The 12698-nt window shown below is 46.9% G+C and overlaps 1 protein-coding gene across 1 annotated transcript in view; it reads right to left on the bottom strand.

Annotated features, from left to right (window-relative positions):
• Positions 1–410: 410 nt before the first annotated feature.
• Positions 411–12698, bottom strand: part of NFE2L3 (NFE2 like bZIP transcription factor 3) — a 28358-nt gene continuing 16070 nt past the window's right edge. Inside the window, 7 exon segments of the mRNA XM_032773840.2 lie at positions 411–1610; positions 1613–1891; positions 1894–2190; positions 2193–2472; positions 2474–2611; positions 11287–11394; positions 11828–11911. Of these exon segments, the coding sequence (XP_032629731.1) occupies positions 1393–1610; positions 1613–1891; positions 1894–2190; positions 2193–2472; positions 2474–2611; positions 11287–11394; positions 11828–11911 (1404 nt within the window). The 3' untranslated portion in view covers positions 411–1392.

Raw genomic sequence — 12698 nt, 5'->3', positions numbered from 1 at the left:
GTGTAAGTTCTTCTCATCACTACATACTTATTTCTTATATCTTTTCAGACCTATTTTAGGATATGTATAAAAGAGAGAAAATGATCTATTGTGAATAAGGATGTAAATGCCTTTGCAGATTTCATGGCACAGATAAATCCACATCCTAAGCTAAAGCTAGTATATCTTCACTCTAAGGAATCATAAGGCAACTAATATAGTACAGTTGATTTTACCTGGAACATTTGAGAACTCTTGGCAAATCAGACTTTAAAAATTCTGTTTAAAAAAAAAAAATTAAAGGTGCTTGCTTACAAAAGATTAATTTAAAATAACCTAAAAATGTAAGAAAAATAAACAACTTTTCTCTTTTATCCAAAGGAAAATTAAGTTATTAAGACTGAAAAGAGACAGATAGTACATCACATATTTGAAAACATACAAATCATAGGAAATGTCTGATTCACCACTGCATTCTTTCATGTTTACATAGAAAAGTCAGTGGCATAAGACTATAGTGTAATACAGTGTTGAAGTAGATACCATCTATTTCAATATGTATTTAGAGGAAAAAATGTCAAAGCAAGTGTGAAAAATTGGGACAGGGGGTGGGAGGTAATAAGAAATGGACCTAAAAATCAGGACTGTCTCTATAAAATCAGGACATCTGGTCACTCTACTCCAGGACCTCTTCAGAAAACTAGTACGAAAAGAATAATTTACATCCCTAAAAAGAGAAAAATACATAAAACCACCTGGAATTTAAGCCAAATCTTTGCAAATCTAAGCCTTTTTTGCTTTTTATAAAATTATGCCAGTGCTAACAGACTAAATCAAAATCTAAGGCCATTTTACCTTCCAAGAGTTTTGTAGTTAGGAAGAAAATATTTTTTTCCTCTCCATCTGGTCTCAATTTTTTTTTTTTTTTTTTTTTGCATTGATCGTTCAATTTCTCTACAAAATAGGGAGAAGTCTCCTAATTCCATGTGTGACAACTTATATACCTGTCTGCTCCCTCTAACCCTTTTTCCATACAATTATATCAGTGAAATATTTATTTGCAAATACTGTGCGTAAACTCATTTAAAGGCAATAACTCCACACTAAGTAGAAATTCTATTTCTGCTTGTGGCCTGGCATCCTCCAATAACTCCAATTACATTTCAACAGCTCAGTCAAACTAGCAGGTTTTTACTGCTGTAGCTTCTATGTGTTGACAATTTACTATATTTATATATAAAAAAAAACCATCCCAATAATTAAAGATGCAAGCCATATGCACAAGTCTCAAAATACTACTGTTTGGGTCTTGAATATGTTCATAAGCATTCTTAGCCTCCAGCATTTATGCCACTATATTGACCACACTGTCAGCAGAATGAGTTCTAAATAATGTAGTGATCTTAATATTATTTATTTTTGTTTCTGTTCTGATGTGACCAGTCTCTCAGGTATTATCAAAACGCTGCCATTACTACTGCAATGAAGAGCATACTGGCTTGGATTAACAGGTCTGCCCTGGTCATCCCTTAACCTATTAAAAAGTACATGATAAAGGTCATTTAGTTTTTGCTTCAAAAGGCTAATTGATTTATTGCACTGAGATTTCTGCTTCTTAAGGCTTTCTTTTGGGCTTGAAGCTTACACACATCATCTTCCAAGCTCAGGATCACATCTAGTTTACGTTTGAGGCAGTTCTGAGCAGCAGCCTTGTTTTTCCCTCTTCGCCTTATGTCACGTATAAGTGATATTTGAATATATGTCAGCTAGATCTTCGATAACATGTTGCTGAACATATCAATAGGCATGCTCACAATTTCATGTACAGAAAACAGAATTCTCAGGGCTTTCACATGGTGTTCATCATGGCTAAGATTATCTGTGCTATTGAGGCACCTGCCCTTTACTTTGATTTCTCAGATGATGAAGAATGATGCATAGAAGTGGATGCTAATTCATTTGGCAGCTGATTGTAAGTGTGGTTATGAAGAATATGTTGAAGTGTGGATTCCTCGCAATAGTCTGAATCGCTTTGATAGTCCACATGGCAGTGTTTACTATGCTCTGGGTAATGACCCCCTACACCTCCTAAGCCACTGTGGGAAGTATATTCTATATCACTACTGTATCCAACGGCACCTTCATTGCAGGTTGAAACAGATGACGAATCAGAATTATTTGAAGAGGTTGTGTTCTGGCTTGAATTTAAAGTCCAGAATTTGAGTCAGGTTCTTGAAAAAGCTGGGAGACTTCTATAGGATCAAAACCTTCCTCCAGTGCTAATGCCATTAGATTTATCTCATCAAATATGTTCTCATCAAGGTCTGAAAGAAGATCCTGGTGTGTTAGTTTCCTAATGTCAACAAATGGAAATAACCCCAAATTAGTCCCATTAAGTAATGATTTGGGCTTTGTGATGCTAGAATTTAACTTCAGAAAGGACTTTTGTCTCTGTACACTCCTTATTTCTGGATTTACCATAGTGCTGTGGTTTTGATCTCAGTAACATAGCTTCACGGAGGCAAACATCATGGCTAATAGCGTGGGTCAAATTTACAGTGTAGTGAGAGGATAATGAATTCATGCCTCTACTACTACTAGCTACAGGCTGAGTATCTCCTAGTGAAATCTCCTAAAAGGAAATGGAAAAAAATACACAGAATCAGCAACTTTTCTAATTAAATACTTCTAAATTCCTTACCCATACATATACACACTTTTTTCTTTCTTCTTTCAATATTCTCCCTCCTATTAGAATCCACAGTAGCACTAAACTTTTCTATATTACCTGGTCTGGAAGAACTATTTCTTACTTACACACAGGGTCTATCTAGTCTACGACAGTAGAATTTCTCATAGCCTTCATCCCTTAGCACAGAATTGTCCTCTAAAATTTAAGAGATTAAAAACAAATGTTCTTCGAGTGCTTGCTCATATCCATTCCAAGTAGGTGTGCACATGCCGCGTGCATGTTCGTCGGAAGAATTTTCCCCTAGCAACACCCGGCGGGTCGGCTGGCGCCCCCTGGCGTGGCGCTGCTACGGCACCAGATATATACCCATGCCGACCTGTCCGCTCCTCAGTTCCTTCTTACCGCCCGTGTCAGTCGTTGGAATAGCGGAGCGTGGCTTAGCTGACCTCCACTTCCCTAGCTTTTCACCCGTTCTTCTACTTATTGTATATATAGTTCTAGTTAGAGTTGTTATTAAATAGTAATAGTTGTTAGTATAGTTAGTGTATATAGTTAGAGGGCTGGGGTTTACCCCTCCTCAACCCTCCCGGGGCCCGGGCTCATGCCTGGCTCACCCGGTTTCAAACAGTGCTCGGCCTGTCGCCGGCCGATGCCAACGGGAGACCCCCCATGATCGCTGCCTGAAGTGCCTGGGGGAATCCCATTTGACGGACAAGTGCCGTATCTGTAAGTCCTTCAAACCGCGGACTAAAAAGGAGCGGGACTCTCGCTTGAAGCAGCTCCTGATGGAGGCGGCCCTCACCCCTCCAGCTCCGGCACCGAGTGCCGCGCAGTCCGCACCGGGGAGAAGTGCTTCATCGGCACCGGAGACCGTCGGCACTATCAGAACACCCTGGCACCAACCATCTCCAGCACCGAAGCCGGCCCGGCACCGCTCCCTCTCTCCGAGGGCCAAAAAGCTTAAGGATCCTGCGGCTTCAACCTTGGCACCGCAGTCTGAGCACACCAAACCGAGCTGTCTGGCACCAACAACTGCCGCGGCACCGGTAGTCTCCGCACCGTCGATTCCGGCCAGACAAGAGCCGTCGAGTCCGGTGCATGACAGCTCCCCGGCACGTGCCTCGGTTGAGCTCGTCGTTCCCACCACGCCGGAGACCTTTGCAATGGCGAAGGAACTGATTGCTCTTACGGAGCCCACCCTGCCTCAACCCCCGGCACTGCCGGTGCGGGTCCTCCCATCAGCGGGAAAGCCTGCCACGGTCAGACTACTGTCCATCGAGGCAGCAGGCAGGCACCGCTCGCAATTGAGATCCCAGCACCGCTCCTGCTCTTATCGCCGGTCAAGATCCAGGTGCCACTCGCAGTCCCGGTACCGATCCCCCTCTCGGCACCGGTCGTACTCACGGCACCAGTCCAGATCGCGTTCTCCGGACTGATATTCAGCACGACAGTCTAGCTCCCGGCACCGTTCCCGGCGGAGTCGATCACACCGCCGCTCCTTTTGGTCCCAGTCGACCTCCCGGCACCGCGCTGGTCGCAGATCCCGGTCCATGTCTCGGCACCGGTATGATTCCCGGTATCGCTCCCTGGCAGGGCATGACGTCCGGTACCCACCTCACGGACTATCTGCTCCGCCCTGGCCATCGAGACACCCATCTGCTTCGTCCCAAGCAGATAGTACTCTCTATGGAGATGTGGACTCCCAGGCCCATGCCCTCCCGGAGTCCCAGGGCTTGGAGCAAGCACCACAGTGGTCCTTCTGGACGCCTTGGGCATACCACCGAGCCCAGGGCAATCCTACAGTGACGTTGCGGTCCGTCGTGTTGGTCCGTCGCGCACCAGAGGCCACTATTAGTCGTCGTCCTCCGGCAGATACGGATGCTTCAGCCGTGACCCAGGACCCTCAGGTCGCCGCAGAAACCGACCCCCCTCTGGACCAGGACTCACAGCTCGAACCACTGGTCCCGGGTCTCTCATCCTCCTCCTCGCCGGATGAGGCAGTAGTGGGTACATCAACCTCAGGCCCGCCCCCCATTGACCTACGAGCCCACCAGGACCTTCTCCGCCGTGTTGCGTTGAGCATCAACCTTCAGGTGGAGGAGGTCCTGGAGGTGGGGGACCCGGTCATGGACATACTCTCTTCGGATGCCCCGACTTGTGTAGCCCTGCCATTTATCTGCTCTATCCAGGCTAAAGCGGACTCGATCTGGCAATCCCCAGCGTCTATCCCTCCTACGGCCAGAGGCGTGGAGAGGAAATATATGGTACCATCTAAAGGGTACGAATATCTTTATACCCATCCTCCTCCATGCTCTCTGGTCGTCCAGTCTGTGAACGAGAGGGAGCGCCATGGCCAGCAAGCCCCTGCCCCAAAATCGCGGGAGGCTAAACACATGGACCTACTTGGACACAAAGTATACTCCGCAGGGGGCCTACAGTTGCATGTAGCTAAGCAGCAGGCCCTTCTCAGTAGGTACAATTTTAACACCTGGCAGTCCATGAACAAGTTTACCGAGCTGGTGCCCCTGGACTCCCATCCAGAGTTCCAGAGCCTCCTCGAGGAAGGGAAGAAGATATCCCGGACTTCCCTGCAGGCCTCTCTAGACGCTGTGGATTTGGTGGCCAGGACCGTGGCCTTAGGAGTTGCAATGCGGAGAATTTCATGGTTGCAGGTTTCCGGCCTACCCCCCGAACTGCAACACACAATTCATGACCTTCCATTCGAAGGCCAGGGCCTTTTCTCGGAGAAAACGGACCTTAGGCTCCAGAGCCTCAAGGACAACCGTGTCATAATGCGTTCCCTGGGGATGCATACTCCGCAGACCCAACGCAGGTCCTTCAGAACCCAACCTCAACGCCCCTACCCCCCACCACAGCCTCGACAGGACTTTACTAGAAGGTGTGGTCGTGTGAACCGCAGACGACAGTCCGGTTCTCAGGGGGGCCAGAATAATGGTTCCGCCAAGCCACCGCTGGGACCAAAGCAAAACTTTTGAAGGTGCGACCGAGAGCAGAGCACCAGTCCTTTCCCAGAATCCTATCCAGTTCTCCAGCCGTCTCTTCTCCTTCCTCCTGGCGTAGACCCGACTAACCTCAGATCGTTGGGTCCTATGTACGGTGGAGTTTGGTTACCATCTCCAGTTTATTTTTCCCCCCTCCCCCCACTCACCCTCCCCGTCCCTCTTCAGGGACCCCTCTCACGAGCATCTCCTCTGGCAGGAGATCCGTACGCTTCTCGAAATTGGAGCCATAGAGGAGGTACCACAAGAGTTCAGGGGCAGGGGGTTTTATTCCCGTTAATTCTTAATCCCCAAGTCGAAAGGAGGTCTTCGACCCATCCTAGACCTCCGCAGGCTCAACGTCTTCTTAAAGAAGTTGAAGTTCCAGATGGCTTCCTTGGGGACTATTATCCCATCCCTGGATCCGGGGGACTGGTTCGCTGCTCTCGACATGAAGGACGCATACTTTCATATCTCTATTTACCCCTCACACAGACGGTACCTACGTTTTATGGTGCGAAATCGTCACTTCCAATTCACGGTCCTTCCCTTCAGCCTTTCCACTGCCCCACGTGTCTTCACAAAGTGCATGGCAGTGGTGGCCGCCTTCCTCCGTCGTCGGCGCATATGTGTCTTCCCTTACCTAGACGACTGGCTTATTCGCGGGACCTCCGAGACCTAGGTCGCCACTCACGTAGCCGTCATCATGGAACTCTTCGAGCTTTTGGGCCTGATGGTCAATATGGGCAAGTCCACCCTCGTGCCCACTCAAAGAATAGAATTCATCGGAGCTGTCCTGGACTCCACGCTCGCAGCGGCCTACCTCCCGCTGAGCCAGTTTCAGGCAATAGTCACCGCCATAGAGAGCCTGCAGCCTTCCCGACGACCTCAGCCCGGGCCTGCCTCAGCCTCCTCGGCCATATGGCTGCCTGTACTTTCGTCACCAAGCTCGCCAAACTCCGCCTTCGCCCCCTTCAAATCTGGCTGGCCTCCGTTTACCGCCCGCACAGGGACACCATAGACGTCGTCGTCACGGTTCCTCAGAGCGTCTTACGCTCCCTCCATTGGTGGCAAAACCCTTCCCTGGTGTGTGCAGGCATGCCGTTCCACCCCAGACAACTGTCTACGTCCCTAACAACGGATGCGTCATCTCTGGGCTGGGGGGCTCACATGGCGGGTCGTCGCACGCAAGGCCTCTGGTCCGCCCAGGAGTTGTCATTACACATAAACATCTGGGAGCTACGGGCAGTCCGCCTCGCCTGTCAAACCTTTCTTCACCACCTGCAGGGCCGCTGTGTTTTAGTGCTCACGGACAACACCGCCGCAATGCACTACATAAACAAGCAGGGAGGAACCCGCTCTCTCCCCCTTTGTCAGGAAGCGATCCAACTGTGGGAATTCTGTATAGCCCACTCTTTAGACCTGGTGGCATCCTTCCTCCCAGGGGTCCAGAACACGTTAGCGGACCACCTCAGCAGGTCATTTCTCGCCCGACGAAGTTGGTCATTCGACGGACAGTAGCTCCTTCTCTTCAGGAAGTCGGGCTCCCACATAAGACCTCTTCACCTCCTTGAAGCACACGCGAAGTGTCACAGGTTCTGCTGCCTTTCAGGTATTGCCCCGGGTATCGATATACAGACGCGCGTTCCTCGATGTCTTTGGTGACTCCACTCTGCTATCCCACACCTTCCCACCGCTTTCCGTTGGTGCAACAAAGACCTTGTAAAGCTTCACCAGGGATAGGGCTCGACTGGAAATTCCGATCGCCCAGCGGGCCGTCGCCAGGCATGGTACACCATGTGCTGGACAACGTCGATAGCCAACCCGGCTCCTCCTGCCTCTCCATCAGGATGCATAATAACCATTGGACCATGGGAGCTTCTACCATTCGGACTTGCGAACTCCCTTCCACCTCACGGCGTGGGCCTTCCTACGTGGTTGACTCATGCGGAATCACGCTGCGGCTCACCCCAGTGCAACGGTACTACTGGGCAAGCACGAAACCTCCCCAGCTAGGGCTCCTACTCTGTACCAGAGGTTCGGCATGCGTGGTCTCTTGATGTGTTTCAGCAAGCAGCGCCACCATGCGCAGAGTTCCTATTCACATAATATTGGAAACCCTCTTGGGCATCATCACGCAGCAGAGTCTGCGCAATCTCTCGAATCTTTACGGGTGACACCTAGCCGCCAATGCTCGACCTCATCCCGTAGAGACTGGGCTACTCCACGTTTCTCCCACCGCTATGGTTCTCGAGGTTCTCAAGGGGGCTGGAGCATCTTTTCCGCACGGTGCGATGCCCCAGCCCTTCCTGGGACCTCAATTCGTTCTGCTCAAGACTACTGGCCCCTCCATTCGAAACGCGCTTGGCAACCTGTTCTCTCCTCTATTTTATCAGGGAAAGACGCGTTCCTTGTAGCATTTTACATCGGACTAGAGGAGAGTTTTCGGAGCTTGACGCTCCGTCATGTGGACCCGCCTTAACACGCATATTCACAAGGACCAAGGTGCAGTTGCGCCCACATCCGGCTTCCTTCCCAAGGTGGCTTTCATCCTTTCACCTCACCAGGACATATTCCTCCGGTTCTTTTCAAACCGCATAGCTATCCACGCGAGAGAGCAGCAGTTGCACTCGCTGGACATCCGAGGGCGCTCACGTTCTACATTGACCGCACCAGAGTCTTTCCGTAAGACCCCCCAACTCTTTTGTGGTCGTGGCAGACAGGATGAAAGGTCAACCGTCTCTCCCAGGAGAATTTCTTCCTGGGTCACGGCATGCATTCGGGCTTGCTATGATCTAGCTCACGCCTTCCCCAGCTTGATTACTGCACATTCCACCAGGGCTCAGGCCTCGTCGACTGCCTTTTTAGCTCGAAGTGCTATCAGGAGATATGTGAGCAAGCTACGTGGTCTTCGGTACACACCTTTACTTCCCATTACGCCTTGGTACAGCAATCCAGAGATGATGCAGCCCTTGGCTTGGCAGTTTTGCATTCAGCAGTGTCCAACTCCGACCCCACCGCCTAGGTAAGGCTTGGGATTCACCTACTTGGAATGGATATGAGCAAGCACTCGAAGAAGAAAAGACGGTTACTCACCTTTGTAACTGTTGTTCTTTGAGATGTGTTCCTCATATCCATTCCACACCCGCCCTCCTTCCCCACTGTCGGAGTAGCCGGCAAGAAGGAACTGAGGAGCGGACGGGTCGGCATGGGTATATATCCGGTGCCGTAGCGGTGCCACGCCAGGTGGCGTCAGCCAACCCGCCGGGTGTTGCTAGGGGAAAATTCTTGCGACGAATGTGCACGCGGCGCACACACACCTACTTGGAATGGATATGAGCAACACATCTTGAAGAACAACAGTTACAAAGGTGAGTAACCATCTTTTTTTCGCCCTCATCATTGTGAAACTAACCATTTAAAAACATGAGCAGAATCCAACCACTACAGTGCTGTCTTCCCAAATCTACTGACAGTTTGAAACAAGCTATGCGAGTTATGAGCTGCCACATTCAGCATAATGGCTTGATAAACTGTCCTTTTAAAGATGTCAACATTAGCTATTCTACTGCTCATTCTGGAAGACCTATCCAGTCAATGTGCTTCTCAGAGTATGTCCTCACTGCAGAGAGAATTCATGATTAGTACCCAATATAGCCTAGCCCAGGCAAGAGCAGCCACACTGCAAAGCTTTAATCAAATTACTGTGTCCTTACTGGTGCTGCACTCACCCATGTGTGTTGCTAGGACTTCTGGGGACATGTTCTTTGTGCTTTACCAAGCTGAGCTACTCTGAGTCATTCCCAGTGAATGGTGGGAGAACATGTCTGTCATTCTGGGCAGATGAGGGGAGTTGTGAGAAGGCACTGAAGGACTACCAGCATTCTAGTGGTTAGCCTAAGTCCTCCCTGGGCAGGGGAGCAGCCTAAGTGAAAGTGTCACTTGGACTTTAGCCTATACAGAAGGATGGACAGCTAGCCTGGTTTGAAAACACCATCACACTTGGGTCAGATATTTGTGTGTGGATTGGAAAGGTGTTAGGGGCAATACCTGAGTAACAGCATGGATTAACTGTACAGTAAAGACACACCTTTAAACTGCCGTCTTCTCATCCACTAAAACCACCAACTGTTCTCTCTCCTGCTGTCAAAACCTCCAGGTTATTATCTCCATCAACATCTTCAACATTTATATATAAAACTTCTAGCATTTCCAGCTAATGCAAAATATGGGGAAGCAAGATTGTATTATTCATTATCATATTAAATTCATTATTATTATTTTATCTTTCAATATAAATGAAGCTGCAGCATAACCTCCAGTTTCCAAGTGCTAGAGTACCAAAGAATCCAGGGACCTTGTCATGGCATTTAGATCCACATTGTTGCAGAGTAGACAGGCCTTGGTTATATTTTGTAGCTCTTAACAGTACAAAATAATTACAACAGATTGTAATGTCAATTGTTGACTCAGTCTCTAGCACTCAGTGTAGCTGCTCTGATTCCTATCAAGTCCAATGTTCAAAAAATAGTCTTAAGACTAACTAAAAACTGGTTTTTTGTTTTTTTTTTTAATGAAGTAGTTTCAAGCATTATATGTGCCCCTGACAAAATCTGGCAAATGTCATTTTAAGCCACATTTTCTTACTTTTGGAAAGAAAAAAAATTGCTGTGCAAAAGACTAGGGCAAACAGACAAAAGACCTCACTGCACACAAAATACTATCAAATGCACAAATTAAAAAAAAGAAGAAATATTTTCCCCCTTTAATCCCTGTGATGTACCAAATGTTAGTAACATTTATGGAAAGTTAGACACAAAACATGCTTTGAAATATAAAGTAAGGTTTGAGAATTTAGATAAACTCTGATTCCTTAACAGTTTAGTTTATGTACAATGCTTCATTGTGAATATATCACAGTACATAAAGATAACACTTTAGTAACATAGGATTTCTAAAGCATTCAAAATGAGCTGGGAAGTAGGGAGACACCCTTTATCAAATAATAAGGTTTTACTATTTTGCAGATTTATGTAATCTGATACTCAGATTTATCTGTTTATATTCTGAAGCTATGCTTGTCCCAATATTTTGCATTTTGTGAGGGCCTATTTCTGCTTTCAGTTATGCAACTGCAACCCCCGTTGCAGACAGTGGGATTTACAAACACATAACAGAGCAAAATTAGACCTACCGACCTGTCCAGTTACAGAACCAAGTCTGGAGCCAGAAGCTGAATTTGAAACAGAAAAGTATTATGAATAAACCAACGAGCATATAACACGTCATCTCTACCAGAACAGAAAACTGTTAGGTTATGAAGTTCTGTCCAATGGTTATTTAGGGGGATGGCAGGAAGGATTTGTTTAAAGTCAGCTGACATATACTTGGCTCCATCATCTAGATGGAGCCAACGATGTTCTCTACCTCACCAACTGTGAAGTGTATGGCAAGGTATCCACACAGTTAAATCCTACATATTTTCACTTTCAAATGGGCTTATCAGACTGCATGCAGCTCATTAAGCAAATAATCTCAGATGCACTTGCACAAGTCAGATGTGTGTATATTTTTAGAAGAACGATATATATACCTAAAGTTCTCTACTACACTTACCTGTAGCTCAGGTGACAGAAGAAAGTCTTGCCATACTTCTTCTATGGAGTTATCACATACTAACCCCGCTGTAGACTGGGAGGTAGAGCTGGTGTTTTCAATTCTGCTCTGAAAAGAAACACGGACTTTTTCAAGATCTGTTGTTTTTTTAAACTGCTAGCAATTAAAAGGCCCATGGTTGCTAAACACAGACTGTGAAAATACTGTCAACGTTTGGTAATAAAAGCATGAGTTTATCTATTTCACATAGACAAACTGCTTTGTTGAATATCATCGAGGAGCACTGGGAAGAACTGGAATTTTTAAACAGTTTTCAAATAATAAGTTAATTTTACAGATTCAGGAAGCTGGTAAGTCATGACTACGCTAAAAGGTAATGACCAGACTAGCTTTTTACAACAGAGTTTTCAGATAAATTACTGAACTGACTTGGTGACATACTCTCTGTTTACCCCTTAATTAAATTAAATGGACTATCCCAGTTATCCAACTGTACCAGTTATAATCCATTGCTAATACAGCTGCGAGATTTCACATTTACCTCTAGTGCATTTTCTGTCTGTGATGACTGCAGCAGCAAACAGTCCTCCAAGAAGGGAAAGGAATCTATGGAATTTCTGTTGCTCTGTAGTGGAGGAAACAAACACATTTTGAAAAGCACAATTATTTAGAGACAAACAAGGGGGTAAAGTAAGGTTTGTGGGGGAAGGGAGCACAGTCCCTTCTTTGCTAAAAACAGAGGGAGAGCTCCCTCTCCAACCACTCTGGTTTCAGTCCAGTTACCTCTAACCATCAGACACAAAGGAGTGCAAATCAGCTAAAGCAGATTTAATGGTTTGTAATTTTGAGTAAGGGTCTGAAATATACAAAAACCTAAGCAAATCTTGGCTTTCTATCACATCTTCACCATCACGCAGATGCCACACTACCAGTCAGTGGCATCTTTAGGTTGAAGTTTTAGGTGGAACACTGTAATCACATTAAAATGTAAGATGTCCCTCAAAGCCCGTGATGGGGCTGCCAGAAGTACAAAAGACCACAGGTGCTCTCCTTAACTTGCTGCTGCTATGGAACAGCACAATATAGTGAGATGCACTGGAGCTGTTGACCCTGCATAGAACCTTCATCTGGAAGAGGAAATGCTATGCTGTTAGGAGGGGCAGAATGAGTCTACAACTAAAAGCATCACAACTGCCCCACAAACGGAGCATTTATGCTTTCCTCCTCAATGAAGCTGCACCTGCTGTCCTGACAAACAGTAGAAACATGTTTCAAGCCTCTAAGTCCAGTAAAGGTTGAAAACAGACTAGGTAGTAACAGGCAGGGCTGCTGGCGAAATGACTGGAAATTAAATTCTCAGCTCTCGTGGAAAAGGAGGAGCAATCTCTTTATTGCAGATTGCAGAGAGACAT

This window comes from Chelonoidis abingdonii, chromosome 2 (assembly GCF_003597395.2).
Source record: "Chelonoidis abingdonii isolate Lonesome George chromosome 2, CheloAbing_2.0, whole genome shotgun sequence".
NCBI classification, from domain to species: domain Eukaryota; kingdom Metazoa; phylum Chordata; order Testudines; family Testudinidae; genus Chelonoidis; species Chelonoidis abingdonii.
The sequence above is the reverse complement of the archived record's forward strand: the minus strand, read 5'-3'. Positions and strand labels throughout refer to the sequence as shown.